Genomic DNA, 15552 nt, shown 5'->3' on the forward strand with positions numbered 1-15552 from the left:
ACTGAAAGGAGGTAAGAAGGTCAGTATAGCTATTGGTATTATAACGGAACATATAGGACTCCGAGCACAATAGTCTTACAATAGATTACAATCTATTCACGACTAGTGCTGATAGCAAAAACGAATATATCTTTGTTGTGTTTTATTTTAGTGTACTGGATAGATAAGCCGGGAAGGGTAAAAATAAAACGCAAAAAAATATTCCAGTACAAGTCTGTTTGTTTGTCGTTACGCCATTTGGCAACCTTTCAAAACAATATGAGGAAAAAAGGCAAGTATTTGTAAAATTTACAACTAAAATTTGCAAAGCAAGTGTGATCAAAAAAAAAATGGATTAAGATTTGTGCAAGCAGTTTTAGAAATAATTGGTTTCAAATTTTTTGTTCCATTCACAATAGAGGTATTTTTGCAAGTGGGCACAATTATTTGTGAAAAACATATCAAGGCAATCCAGACGATAGTTGTTCTACATAATCCTGCACTGGTAGTTTATCCAGAACTTCGTTATACTGGATCGATAACGCTGCACTATATAGTAGTAAAATAAAACACAGCTTTTAAATGCTATACAATTCATAGGAATTCACAATATACAATAGGTCAATTTACATTTAATGTTATACAACTTGTTCTTCGATATATTCTTAAGTTCTCTGTTATATTTTATGTCTTTAGGTATTTTTTATGTTAAAAAAATCTATTGAAAATGGCAAATTTATGATGACAAAAAAACTATCCGCAGAAATTTCAAAATTTGCACTTTCTCACGCTCTCTTCTGTTGAGAATCGGTTGATACATACTCTGACAATGGCTCTAAAAATGAAAATCATATTCCAGTGAACCAAACGTTCAGAGTTCGGTTAGAAATCTGCACGAAAGTCGGAAAATTTATCCGAATTCGGATCCGAAATCTGTCTGAATACCGAACGAAAAGTATATGGAGTGGTTGACACGAGTTCGGAACGAAATATCGAAGGGAAATCTGATGTTTCTGACAGAACTCTTACAGAATTCTAAACCAAAATTATGGGAAATTCGGAAGGGAAATTTTTCTGACCGAATTCTGATGTTGAGTCTAAATGAATGCGGATGTGTTTTTCCCGACTTGCCTTATCGATTTCTGACCGAACGTATAATAGAATTCCTAAAGAATTCGAATGTTTTTTCTAACTCGTCGTATCAATTTCTGACCGAATTCTGGAATACAAATTTGTAGAATTGTAACCAATTCTGACAGAATTATTACAGTATTCAAAAGTCTTTTCCGACGGTTCAAACTGCAAATTTGCTCTTGAACATTTCATTAAGAAACTCATTTTTATAGTCGAATCCGAACGGGAGAAGTTTTTACATGGCATAGTTTCTCACAAATGTCACCAGCATGGAATAACCACAACTGAATTTTTTCTGATGTTCTTGCCTGGATTCGGCCACGGGTACCCAGCATCATAGGCGAGAATGCTAACATCTGTGTTACGGCACAAAAAAAGACAAAAACATTCGCAACTAGTTCAGAAATGATTGAGAATTCCATCCGAAATTACTAGAAAAAAGAAAAAACATCTGACACAGAGTTCAGACATCGTTACGAATTCGTACCGAACTGTCGGAAAAAAAATTAAAAAAAAACCATATGACAGGAAGTTTAGACATCATTCAGAATCCTTTCAGAACTGTCGGAACAAAAATTCCTTCCGACAAATCGCTCTGTCTGTAGGAAATCGCTCAGAACTCTTTCCGACGCATCGGAAGAAAAAATTTAAAAACAAATGTACGACATGACGTTCAGATATCGTTCAGAGTTCTTTAAGAACTATCGAAAAAAAAATTCCTACAGACAAACACTTCAGATATTCCTTTCGAACTGTCGAACGAAAAAATTCAAAAAACTCCTAAGACAAGACGTTCGAAAATCGTTCAGAACTATCCGAAAAAAATCCCTCAGAAAACCAAACCGAATTCGGCACGATTTTGGTAAGATATTGTCGGAAGAGTTCAGAATTTGTTCAGAAATGCCTGACATCCGAAATTTGGTTCACTGGTTTGTTACATATCACATATATGGGAGCTATATCTAAATCTGGGGCGATTTCTATGATATTACTCAACAACGTCGAAAAGCATGAGAGAACTATTCGTTCCAAACTTCGTGAGAATCGGTTCACAAATTATTACATAACTACAATATTAGGCAAAATTGTACGACCATATATATGGAAACTATATCCAAGTCTGAACTAGGTCAAAAAGCATGGCTGAACAAATTTCAAGATAATGGGATGAAAATTGCGAAATGTACTTTGTACATAAATTAACATGGACACACAGATGGACATTACACCGCCCTATGCTATAAAAGAGAATTGTTTTTTTTTTTTGCAAATAGAGAAACGCATATCCCCCAATTTGCCCTACATTCTGTTCTCTCAGCCATTTCCTTAATTTACAAATCCATAGTTTAGATCCGAAACAGGACCTCGTCTCGCTAGTTCTCATGGCAACAGATATGAATCTTAGGGCCACTTGATCAGTATCCCTCATAAGAGTCACATGCTCTGTCAGCGAACACTTAAGCTTGAACTTTGTTCAAAGATTTTGTTCTTTAATAATAAGACGCATTGTTAAATGTCCAATATACTCGTTCTAACATTAAAGACAAAATTCCTTTGTATGGAAAAAAAGCAAAAATATTTATTTCATTGTAAAACCATATCTATAGTTGATATTGTGGACACAAAATCTTTTATGAACTATTCCAAATTCTCTTTTAGGAAGTTTACCAAAGCCATCAAGTTTCTGCAATAATACAAGCTAATAACTAATATCTAAAGTGAAAGACATGTTCAGATATTCTCCTTCCTCAGACTATTGCCGGCTCTGTGTAGAAAGCTGCAGTGATTGTCAGCGCAGACTCTATGATGAGACAGGTCAGGCTAACTCGAATCATGAACTTGTGGCTAAATATTTTACCAACGCAGTGAGTCTTGTTCCAGATATACCCAAAGAATGAATGATGACTTCCAAATACTATATCTTCAATGCTTTCAGATGTTGAATATGGAATGGGAGCAACGACTTCAATATATCTGCGAGAAATGTTGGCAGCATATCTGGGAGTTTCATCAATTCCAACAGTCAGTTATTGAGGCACAGCAGGGTCTACATCTGCATACAGTAGCGGCAAAAGAAGTTGTGGAGGTTAAGATAAAACCAGAAGTGGAGATAAATCAGCAGGAAGTGAAACTGGACTTGCCTAGTGTCGAGGCATTTAGCACTAGCACTGAAGATTTAATCAAATCTACGGCCTTTAACTTCGATATAAAAACTGAAGAACCTTTGGATCTCAACAGTGATAATGATGTAATGTCTTCTCATGGATTGGAACAGTTAACGGATGAAGAAATGTCTCGGATGAATACAGCATTGGCGAATGCCGTTGAATCCTATGAAGAATATAGCTCGAATGACGACTTTACTCCGAACTCTTCAGAAAGTACAGTTGCTGCCACAAGAAAATCTGCAGGGGAGTTTGATGAGCTGGTGGCTTTGTGTCGTTCCTCCTTGGAATGTGAAATTTGTCATCATCTAGTGGCCAGCTATTCCCAATTGGAGGAACATTTTAGCAAAAACCATGCTTCAGAAGATTGTTACTTCATGTGTTGCCAATTGAGGCTGGGTAATCGTTATGATTTGGAGAAGCACATACGCTATCATCGAGCCCCGCAGCAGCTAAGATGTGAGGCCTGTTGCAAAGCTTACCGTTTAGAGAAACATTTGAGAAATCACAAACGAAAAGTCCACACCAGCAAGGGAGGGGATAAAAATGCTAAAGACAGCAAGAAGTTGGAAGATAAGTATCGTTGCGACCAATGTTTAAAGAACTTTGGAACGAAATTGCTCTTAACTACCCACAATCATGATGTCCATAAAACCATGTCTAACTTGTATGAAAAATCGTTAAGGCATCCAAATGCACTGCACGTTCATTTGGCTAACCACACGAGAGGCGAGAAGACGCATGTCTGTTCCTTTTGCTCCGCGGCATTTAACTGCCGAGCTAATTACTGTCAGCATATGAGAAAATATCATCTTCAGGAATGGAAAAAGAAGTTACGAAACGAGTTAGCCCAAAGAGAGACTCTGAGAGGGTATAGGCGAGAAACTCGAGCAGATGGTATGGTCTTTGTTTGCATTTATTGTTCCGTGGAATATGCAAAACAGCAGTCCATATACAGTCATCTCAAGCGATGCCAAAGATACGATGGACCAATAGAACTTAAAAAGGGGTTTCGGCTTGAAACTCGGGGAGAGAGTAAGGTCCATGTTTGCATTTATTGTTTCAAGGAGTATGAAAAGCGGCAATCCATACAAAATCATATGAGGCACTGTCTAGGATACGATAGACCATTGGAGCCTAAAAGGAGGTATCGACTTGAAACTCGGGGAAAGAGCAGGGTCTATGTTTGCATATATTGTTCCAAGGAGTATGAAAAGCTGCATTCCATGCACAATCATCTCTACCAAAGGCATAGAGAAGATAAATCTTTAGCGGAGCAGGCATCAACAATTTCTGAATCTCCAGTGCCAGCTGAGCAGCAGCAACCGATTCATAGTCGAAGATTTAGTCAAGACTCACTTAACACCAGGATTATAGGGCCGAAAACAGTTGGAGTCAGCAACATAACATCAGATGGTGATACCTTAAATGAGCTGGGCAAAGAAGGAGAAATAGAAGAAGAGGATTCATTGGTGACCTCTAGAGAGGGAAACGAGTTGAAAGATGAAAATGCAACAGTGACTTTTGTGAAGACCGAACAAATATCAGCTGATGCATATGCCTTGGGAAATAAAGAATTGGATGAAAGTGAAATGCCACCCGAGTTTGGAGATGCCACATGGAAAACGGAAGAATTCATTAAATCCGAAGAAGAATTTATTAAACTATAAGAAAATCGAAAAAATATATCAGAAAATAATTTCTTAATATTTAATGTCGTCACAGAATTCACTAATAGAAGGTTAGGTCATTTGCAAAAACATTAAGTGGGTAGGCCTCATGAACATCATAATGGATGTCAAATCTGCCGATCGAAAATGTCATCAAATAGGAGAAAACGTAAACAAAAAATGAAAGTAAAAAGAGAACAAGTTGACATCCTCAACGCCAAGTACTGCCCAAAATTAAAAAAAAAATTGTATTCTAACTACAAAAACAGCTGATTTCGATATACTTAGCAAGGGAAAGCGCTGGGTGTGTATTAAGCAAGGGAAAATGCTTGAGTCATCCAAAGGGCTATAAAATATATAAAAAAATAAAATATAACATTTAATTGTTGAAAAGAGCTTAAAGAGAGCTGAAACTATTTGAGTCCTACAAGCTGCTGTTTTTCCCATTATAAAACCTGCTGATTTTGACAAACAACTGTTATGCCCCATATAGATTCATTTGTTTTTCGATATGTAAATGGAAAGGAAGTAAACGAATCTTCTAAACAACTATTTTCTCATTATATATGCTGTGTGTTATTTTCGTCCTATCCAGTACAAGTCAGATGTTCTGGATAAAATAGCAGTGCAAATTTGTCCTGGTAAGTTAACGATAACAGGCAAAACGGGTAATAAGGAACGACTAATAGAGATTTGCATTATATTTAGTAAAATTGCAAATTTTGCCCATGAACATTCCACTGAGGAACAGGGGCAAACTTCTCACATATCAATGAGTGCAGTCCGATTCAAGTTTAGCTCAATGATAAGGGGCCGAGTCCGAACGGCGTGCCACAGTGTGACACCTCTTTGGAGAGAAGTTTTACATGGAATAGTACTTCACAAATGTTGCCAGCATTAGGAGGGGAAAATTACCGCTGAACATTTTTTTCTGGTGGTCTCGCCAGGATTCGAACCCAGACCTCTGCGCTACGCCAGCCTCCATTATCCATAGCATTATATATAGTACTTAAAGAAAACACAGCAAAAAATAGCCTATTTCTATTTAGGAAACAAAATGAAGTACTTCAAACGCTCAAACAGCTGTTTTTTCAACTGCAATTGCTGTGTTTTATTTAACAAGCCGTAAAGGGCAAAAATTAAACGCAAATGCTGTGTCCAGTGCAAGTCTATTTCTTTGGCCACCTGCAGAAACATCTCAATTGTGATTTATAAAATTAATTTTTAAAATTACATGCTCAAATCTCAATAAACATTTTATGACTTCAATACCCACACGTGTTTTTTCCTCGGATGGAAAAAAATTGCAATTATTTGTAAAATTTATAAATAAAATTAGCTAATCACGAGTTGGCATATAAGAAAGATCTGTGTACGTAATTTTATAAATTATCTGTTTACAAAAGTTTTTGCCATTCACAATAGAGGTATTTCTGCAGGTGGCAACATTAAATTGTGAATAACATATCATGTCAATCATGAAAACAGATATCATTTTATTAATCATTAATTTTATTAATTAAATAAAACAGTACTAAAATAAACAGCTGATTTTAATATTGATTTCCTCATTGTGTACCAAAGATTATGGGAATTTTACAAGATTCATGCAAGTTGGCATGTCGGATGCAGCATTCTTATCAATTCCTCTTTGTGTTCCTCCGTAAATGGAAAATTATTTTGTGAATTATTACGAAATTACACCCAATTGTATTGAAAAAGTTGGTGAAATATGCAATTACAAATTTTTATTATATTTTGGCACCATTTATACCTATTTTTTATTTACTGGAAATATTGCAAAATTTAAACATCATACCGCAAGTAAAAAACGCCAGTTTCACACATGTTTGAACCTAAATTGTGGGTTTATTAGAAAAGAAAATCATGCAGTTTGTACATCTTGTAAAATTCGTATAATCTTTGTTGGGTAATCTATGTTGTCCATGGAGTCTTGATAGAATAGATCTCTAATACAACCATAGATATATTATATATGGAAGAATTTGAGAATCTGAAGTTCGCACATAGACTGGTTGGTGGCGCTTGTGAAAATAGATAAGTGAGAGTTACCTAAGAACGTGTCACAAGCATAATTCTGCTGCCAATTTCATGCTGTTTGCGTCGTTCGCATTTTATTAATATCCATTTTTTCCCGTGAAGTAAACTATGGCTTAATCCACGCAATTTTATAATTAATTAGTTTAAATTTTATTTTATTATTCAAAATGGAAGTATATTGTGAAAAACAAATAATGGAAATTCTGATGACAGATATTCTACATAAGCCTGGGGTCGAATTACCGCATACGTGAACGAGTAAAATCGTTCGAAATCTCGCTGTTGTGATTTATGTATCTCCTTATTGAATGGGAAAATTTTAGAACGCGAATCATGATACAACTATGTATGAGGTAGCGTCATTAGCACAACAACAGAAATCCACCCCCAATTTAACTACCTTGGGTGGCAAATGCTGTAAATTGAAATGTCAAAGTGGTTTTAGAAATAAAATTTGTTTTTTATAACTTATCTTTTACGAATGTGTTTTATATTTGTATTTTCATCATTATAACACAGTTTTGATTTAAGAAAAATATGACAGTTGTGATATCAAGCGTTTGACATTTAGATTTACTGCAAAATCAAAACAAAAATAAAAAAAAAAATTGTACTCAGCTGTTCGCATGACCTCACCTTGTTAATGCATCCTGAAAACGAATGTTCGAGCATTAGAGCATTATTTATAAAAATGTATATACGATATTGATACAAAAACGCACTTGATCACGTATGCGGTAATTCGGCACCTGCACTGGTAATTTATCCAGAACTTCGTTTTCCTGGATAATTTTCATTTTCATACAAATTTCATTGCCCTGCACTGTACACAGCTATGCTTGTTGCTTATCCTAAAGATAAACCTTAACCGGCAGATGGGTGCCGGATAATGACTTATCGTCGCGATAAATACAGCTGTGTTTTGTGTACCGATTGTTGCATAACATGAGGGTGTGTTCGCGTACTTATCCAGTAACAATTTGCCAATGAAAATTTCCAAAAGAGCAAGAAATTTCTGCTGGGGAAAAGACATCCAGCAGATATTTGCAACCTGATATTTACAAAACTCTCCAAATGTTTTTCGCTTTCATATCCTCACTTACAGAAAAGCAAACGAATTTCCGTAAATATTTGTGCAAATTTTCAAGTACGCAAGTTGTTGATAGACCAAAGTTGATAGACCAAAGTTTTCAAGCAACGATTTCTTTGATATGTTGCATGTCAAGGAATAGTAAACAATAGAACATCTGATGTGTGCCTCTGCTGTACTGGCAAGAAAAAATAGATGTTCCCCTTAAGGATCTAAAGACTTGGCTGAGTAACCAAATGTAAATATTGAAAAGTTCTTACACTTTTTAACTGGCTGATAACCGTGGGAACTAGAAGGCATCTGCCTCCTATTGTTATTAGGTTGTAATTTCCTGTACTGTTGCAAATTTGTGAGTGTTAATAAACTTTATCTATTGTTATATACAATTATCAAAGACACTGCTCCACCAATCTTTTATGAATTGTTTAAAATTCTCTTTTAGGAAGTTTGCCAAAAATTCAGATAATTACTACAACTTAAAAACTAATATCCGAAGTGAAAGACATGTTGAAAAATTCTCCTCCCTCAGACTATTGCCGGCTCTGTGTAAAAAGCTGTAATGATTACCAGCACAGCCTTTATGATGAGACAGGTCAGGCTAACTCGAATCATGATCTGGTGGGCAAATATTTTACCAACGCAGTGAGTCTCTCAGATACACCCAATTATTGAATGAATGAATGATGACTTCCAAATGTAACTTCAATGCTTTCAGATGTTGAATATGGAATGGGAAAGACGACTTCAATACATTTGTGGGATATGTTGGCAGCACATATGGGAGTTCCATCAATTCCAGCAGTCAGTTATAGAGACACAAAAGGGCCCATATGTGCATATAGAAGTGACAAAAGAAGTTGGGGATGTTAAGATAAAGCCAGAAGTGAAGATAAATCAACAGGCAGCACAACTGGAGTGGCAAAATGCCCAGGAATGTAGCGCCAGCATTGAAGATTTAATTAAACCTACGGTGCTCACCTTTGATATAAAAACTGAAGAACCTTTGGAGCTCAACAGTGATTATGATGGAAAATCTTCTCAAGGCCTGGAACAGCTAACGGATGATGAAATGTCTCTGATTAGTACAGTATCGACGAATGACGTTCAATCCAATGTAGATTATAGCTCAAATGATGAGTTGCCCTTATCATCTATGAGCCACAATAATCTTTCCTCTTCAGAAAGTAAATTTGCTACAACAAAAAGGACTGCAGAGGAGTTTGATAAGCTGGTAGCTTTGTGGCAATCCTCCTTAGAATGTGACCTTTGCCATCTGCTGGTGCCAAGCTATTCCCAGTTGGAGGAACACTTTAGAAAAAACCATGCTTCAGAAGTTTGTTACCTCATGTGTTGCCAATTGAGGCTGGCAAATCGTTACGATATCGAGAAACACATACACTATCATAATGCTCCGGAGAAGCTAAGATGCGAGACCTGTTGCAAAGCTTACCGTTTGGAGAAACATTTAAGAAACCACAAAAGAATCATCCACACCAGCAATGGAGGAAATAAAAATGCCAAAGACAGCAAGATCTTGGAAGGGCCATATCGTTGCTGCAAGTGTTCCAAGGACTTTGCAACGAACGCGCATTTAAGCATCCACAATCTGGATGTCCATAAACCCAAGGTTTTTGAATGTAACATTTGCGAAAAATCTTTTACGCGTTCAAATGCACTGCGCCAGCATATGTCTAACCATATAGGCGAGAGAAACCATGCCTGCTCCTTTTGTCCGAAGTCATTTACCTGCCGAGCTTATTTCTGCAAACACATGAGAAAACAGCATCCCCAAGAATGGAAGAGGATGCCTAACGAGCGGGTCCAAAGAAAGACTCCGAAGAGCTATCGACTTGAAACTCGGGGAGAGAGTAAGGTCTATGTTTGCTTTTATTGTTCCAAGGAGTATGAAAAGCTCCATTCTATACGCCAACATCTCTATCGAAGGCATGGAATGAGAAAATCGCGAAAATCGAGGGTTGTACGGCCGAAGACAACTGATGTCAGCAACATAACACCAGATGGTGATACCTTAAATGAGCTGGGCAAAGTAGGAGAAGACGAAGAGGATTCATTAATGACCTCTATAGAGGGGAAAGAGTTGAAAGAAGAAAATGCAACAAGCACTTATATAAAGAGCGAACATTTTTCAGCTGATGCAAATTCTTTGGAAAATGAGGATATGGAGGAGATTGAAATGCCACAAAAATTTGAAGATGATGCTACAGGGGATAGTGACGATTCTATAGCATCTGAAGAAGAATTTATTGAGCTATAAACAGATTCTACAGATCTTAGTTGTAATAATGAGAATATATAAAAAATATGTTTATAGTATTAATAAGCCCACATTTAGCTATCCAAAACCTTTACATATAACTTTTGTTCGCTTGAGACATTCAGACATATGGTTACTCACTTTGAAAACAGCTGATTTCGATTTGCTAAGACAGGGAAAGCAGAATTGCCATGATATTTTTTCATAAATAAGTGTTGCCACTTGCAGAAATACCCCTATTGTGAATACAATGTGTGACCACACTAATTTGTGAAAATATATCATGGCAATCCTGAACGCAGAAGTCCTCACAAGCCTATCCTGGAAATTTATCTAGAACTTGGTTGTGCTGAATACTAAAATAAAATAGGGCCATTAGCACAGCTGATTTTAATTTTGATTTGCTGATCGTGTACTCAAAAATTTGTACAAATTTGCAAATATTTTTGTCGTTGACGTGGTGTATTTGCCAGCGGAAGAGAATGAGCAACATTTTAAGAGCTCTGAAATTGAGAACTTGAAAATTTCTACTAAAGGGTTTTCCCTAGCAGCAATTTGCACCATCGAACATATGTTTTATGAAAACTAGCCTTTTTTATTCAAACTAATGGTAAGAATCATGCAAAACAACTATTTTGAATGACTTAAGGCTTTCCTTATCCTAAAATGTCAAAATCAGTTGATTGAAGAGTAAGAAAACAAATGTTTGAATGATATATACTAATAATCGGAAAAAAACATTTTGTTTGTTTGTTTTAAAAACTGTTCCAATAATTATAAAAATAATTTTTTAATGATTGCAGTTACAAAGACAATGTGTAAAGAAATGGCACTGGTACTTGACCTTGAGCTGGAACTCGCCATTAACACTAAGCAAAAGCACTGTTGATTAATAACCCTTAAGCATTCAGTCTTCTTGATAATCGTTCTTTTTTTCTCTTTCTCTCTTATTAAAAATCACTTTATTCTAATCTAACAGATTAACCATAGTTTAAAGCTAAATTACCCTCTACTATTATTTTAATAGATTTGAATTTTCTTTAAATTACAATATTCTTACGTACTTTTGCTCTTTTCAATTGAATAAATAAGAAAAATACAAAAAAAAAAAATGTTGAAAATAAATTAATAAGGATTCTTGGGCTATAAAATCCCGTTTACACTGCTCATTAAATCCGGATTTAAGGCTCTCGTCAGCTGATTTTATATTTATTTAGGGAAAACAGATGATCGAGCCATTAAATCCGGATTAAAAGAGCAGTGTAAACGGGGTTTAAGTATATAATATAAATGTTCTTTATTGAAATAAACATTGATGTAGCGTCTTAAACAATTGCATGAACTCCCTTTCATCTAAAGAATGAGTGAGGCTGACTTCAATTAATGGTCGGAGAGACATTGATGATGCAGAATGCTTGTAAATGAGCAAATTAGTCTGACAATAGAATTTGTATATTGAAAATGTTCAACAAAGAAATTGCCTGGGATGATGATGTAGTCGAGAAGAGATTTAAAGAAAAATTTTTTCTATACAATTTTTTTTTTCGAAATATTTTTACTATATCTAGAGGTAGACAAAAAACACTCTCCGTCTCCATCATAACAGTTGACTGCCCAATTAGAAAACATGATAGACCTAAGAATTCAAGCAACAATTTTTTTTGATGTAAGAATGTCAAGGAATAGGGAACAATAGAACATCTGCTGTATGCCTGTCTTCAACTGGCAAGAATAAAAAAAGTTATCCTTAGGGGCTGAGTTAGCGAATGTAAACATTCGAAAGTTACAATATTAAGTTTTTCATGTGGCTGATTCCAGTGGTAACATTAGAATCTGCCTTCTATTGTAGAACTTTAGAATGTTCAAAAACTTAATATATTGCTATATACAATTATTAAAGACAGTGCTCCCACCAATCTTTTATGAATCGTTTAAAATTCTCTTTTAGGAAGTTCCCCTTATAAGCTGATTACTACTGCAACTTCAGAACTAATAGCTTAAGTTAAAGACATGTCGAAAAATCCTCCCCCCTCAGACTATTGTCGGCTGTGTGTAAAAAGCTGCAATGATTGCCAGCGCAGTCTTTATGATGAGACAGGTCAAGCTAACTTGAATCATGAACTTGTGGACAAATATTTTACCAACGCAGTGAGTCTCTTCTCTGATACACTCAATGAATGAATGATGACTTCCAAATACATACTATATCTTCAATGCTTTCAGATGTTGAATATGGCATGGGAGCAACGTCTTCAATACATCTGTGAGAAATGTTGGCAGCATATCTGGGAGTTCCATCAATTCCAGGAATCGGTCATTGAGGCACAGAAGGGCCTACATTTGCATATAGAAGCGGCAAAAGAAGTTAAGGAAGTCAAGTTAAAGCCAGATGTGCAGAAAAATCGGCAGGAAGCAAAACTTAACTCGCTAAGTGTCAAGGAATTTAGTACTAGCACTGAAGATTTAATGAAATCTACAGCCCTTACCATTGATATAAAGTCCGAAGAACCTTTAGATCTCAACAGTGAACATGATGGAATGTCGTCTCTAGGCCTGGAACAGTTGACAGATGAAGAAATGTCTCTTATGAATACAGCATCGACGAAAGACGTTGAATCCAATGAAGATTATAGCTCCAATGATGAGCTGCCCTTGTCATCTTTGAGCCAAAGCAAACTTTCCTTTTCTGCAAAAGAAGTTGATGCAGCAAAAAGGTCCGTGGAGCAGTTTGATGAGCTGGTAGCCTTGTGGCGTTCCTCATTGAAATGTGAAATTTGCCATCATCTAATGGACAGCTATTCCCACTTGGAGGAACACTTTAGAAAAAACCATGCTTCAGAAAATTGTTACCTCATGTGTTGCCAATTGGTGCTGGAAAGTCGTTATGCTATCGAGAGACACATACGCTATCATAATGCTCCGCAGCAGCTTAGGTGTGAGGTCTGTTGCAAAGCTTATAGTTTGCAGCGATATGTGAGAAGACACAAAAAAACTTTCCACACCAGCAAAGGAGGAGATAAAAATGCTAAAAACAGCGAGAAGTTAGAAGAGAAATATCGTTGCGACAAGTGCTTGAAGTACTTTGCAACGGAAATGCGCTTAAATAACCACAATCGTGATGTCCATAAACCCAAGATTTTTGAATGTAACATTTGTGGAAAATCCTTTATGCGTCCGATTGCACTGCGCGATCATATGGCAAACCACACAGGCGAGAAGAAGTATGCCTGCTCCTTTTGCTCCGCCGCATTTACCTGCCAATCTTATAGCCGTCGGCATATGAAAAAATATCACCTGCAGGAATGGAAGAAGAAGGCACAAAACGATTCAGCCCAAAACGATATTCTGAGAGGGTATCGGCGAGAAACTCGTGAAGATAGCATGGTCTTTGTCTGCATTTATTGCTCCATGGAATATGCGAAGCAGTCGTCCATGTATAGTCATCTAAGGCGATGTCAAAGAGACAATGAACAAAAAGCGCTTAAAAAAGGGTATCGGCTTGAAATTCGGGGAGAGAGTATGGTCTGTGTTTGCCTTTATTGTTCCAAAGAGTATGAAAGGCGGCATTCCATATACAAGCATGTGTACCGATGTCATAGAAACGATAGATCTTTAGCGAAACAGGTCTCAACAACTTCTGAAGCTCAAGTGCCGATTCATGAACGAAGAACTCAATTTTGTCAAGACTCACTTAGTATTACCAGACCGAACACAACTGAGGTCAGCAACATAACATCAGATAATGATACCTTAAATAAACTGGACGAAGAAATAGAAAAAGAAGAGCATTTATTGATGACCCCTATGGGTGGAAAGGAGCTGGAAGATGAAAATGCAACAAATACTAATGTGAAGGCCGAACAAATTTCCACTGATACAATTTCCTTGGGAAATGAGGAAATGAATGAGAGTGAATTGCCCCAAGAATTTGCAGATGCTACATGGGAAAGTGAAGAATTCATAAAATCCGAAGAAGAATTTATTGAGCTATAAACAGAATCTACAGATCTTAGTTGGAATAAAAAAATAAAATTTTTCATAGTATTAATAAGCCTATATTTTGCTGTCCAAAACCCTTATTACATACTTTTGTTTGCTTTAAACATATGATTTCTCACGATAAAATCAGCTGATTTTGGCATACTAATCAAGGGAAAGCACTGGGTGTGTATTAAGCAAGGGAAAATTTTTCTATACACTATAAAATATTAAAGAGTAGAAATAACTATAAAATCAGCTTAAAGTGCTTGAGTCATCCAAAATTTTTTTTTTTTTCAGTATAAAATTAGCTGAGGTCGAATTACTGCATACGTGATGGAGAGCGCTTTAGCATTGGATAACGTTTCATCTCGTATTTAATGAATGTTTTATACACATTTCAATGTAACATTTTTAATAAATCGTTATTGATTTATTATTAAATATCAAAAATTCTCTTTCAATAAATAAATGCATCAGTCACGATAGAGAGATTTAGAACGGTTTTATCGTTCACGCGTGCGGTAATTCGATCCCTGATTTTATAATAATCAGCGAAGAAGAACAAGATAAGATGAAAAGATAATAAAGAAAATCTGGAGAATGAAGTATGTTCTTGTTACATACACAGCATACAATAGCTGTGTTTTATTTTAGTACTTTATAGTGATGTGCAATGCAATTTGTATGAAAATGACATCTAATTTTTGGATAAATTACCAGTACAGGCTTATGTAGAATATATATTGTCAGGATTGCCATGATATGTTTTTCACAAATAAGTCACTTGCATAAATACCTCTATTGTGAATAGTAAAATAAAGTCTAAACCAGTTATTTATACAATTGCGTGTACAATTCGTAATAAATTTTATTTGACTGACCAAAATAAAACACACCATATACGCCTATGTATGGTAATTGCTATTGTGAATTATTTATTTCTTTCTTGAAAGAGAATTTTTGAAATTTAAGAACGCCAATTTTTTTTCAACCTAACATAATATATAAAAAAATTTGCATTAAAAAGTGGTATAACATCCAATAAATGAGGCATTCTCAGAAAAAACGTAAACAAAAAAGCTCTTTTGCAACTGAGTTCATGTAAAAACTCAAGAAAATGTGCATTGCAGGGTTGCCACACTACCAGGATTCAAACTTTTTAACAGCAAAGTTTTCCGTACGCTATAACTTTAAAGC

The 15552-nt window shown here is 35.8% G+C and overlaps 3 protein-coding genes across 3 annotated transcripts; all 3 read left to right on the top strand.

Annotated features, from left to right (window-relative positions):
- The first annotated feature begins 3058 nt into the window (after positions 1 to 3058).
- On the top strand, positions 3059 to 4948 carry LOC131996882 (transcription factor grauzone-like). The gene has a single exon (XM_059367064.1). It carries the CDS (start codon positions 3059 to 3061, stop codon positions 4946 to 4948), a length of 1890 nt encoding a protein of 629 aa, XP_059223047.1.
- Positions 4949 to 8603: 3655 nt separating this feature from the next.
- Positions 8604 to 10374, top strand: LOC106084874 (zinc finger protein 62 homolog). Its single transcript, XM_059367065.1, has 2 exons — positions 8604 to 8741; positions 8815 to 10374. The coding sequence occupies exons 1-2, from the start codon at positions 8604 to 8606 to the stop codon at positions 10372 to 10374; spliced, it is 1698 nt and encodes a 565-aa protein (XP_059223048.1).
- A 1680-nt stretch (positions 10375 to 12054) lies between these two features.
- LOC106084865 (myoneurin-like) lies at positions 12055 to 14430 on the top strand. The gene is made up of 3 exons (XM_013248807.2): positions 12055 to 12142; positions 12323 to 12522; positions 12598 to 14430. The coding sequence occupies exons 2-3, from the start codon at positions 12385 to 12387 to the stop codon at positions 14365 to 14367; spliced, it is 1908 nt and encodes a 635-aa protein (XP_013104261.2). The 5' UTR covers positions 12055 to 12142; positions 12323 to 12384; the 3' UTR covers positions 14368 to 14430.
- The last annotated feature ends 1122 nt before the right edge of the window (positions 14431 to 15552 follow it).

The sequence above is a fragment of the Stomoxys calcitrans genome, chromosome 4 (assembly GCF_963082655.1).
Source record: "Stomoxys calcitrans chromosome 4, idStoCalc2.1, whole genome shotgun sequence".
Lineage (NCBI taxonomy): Eukaryota > Metazoa > Arthropoda > Insecta > Diptera > Muscidae > Stomoxys > Stomoxys calcitrans.

What these genes read in the sequence shown, in the direction of transcription:
- LOC131996882 (XM_059367064.1), top strand. Translation starts at nt 3,059, where the DNA reads ATGGAATGGGAGCAACGACTTCAATATATCTGCGAGAAATGTTGGCAG.
- LOC106084874 (XM_059367065.1), top strand. Translation starts at nt 8,604, where the DNA reads ATGTTGAAAAATTCTCCTCCCTCAGACTATTGCCGGCTCTGTGTAAAA. An exon ending in GCAAATATTTTACCAACGCA is followed by an intron (nt 8,742 to 8,814) that starts GTGAGTCTCTCA and finishes CAATGCTTTCAG; the next exon opens with ATGTTGAATATGGAATGGGA.
- LOC106084865 (XM_013248807.2), top strand. Translation starts at nt 12,385, where the DNA reads ATGTCGAAAAATCCTCCCCCCTCAGACTATTGTCGGCTGTGTGTAAAA. An exon ending in ACAAATATTTTACCAACGCA is followed by an intron (nt 12,523 to 12,597) that starts GTGAGTCTCTTC and finishes CAATGCTTTCAG; the next exon opens with ATGTTGAATATGGCATGGGA.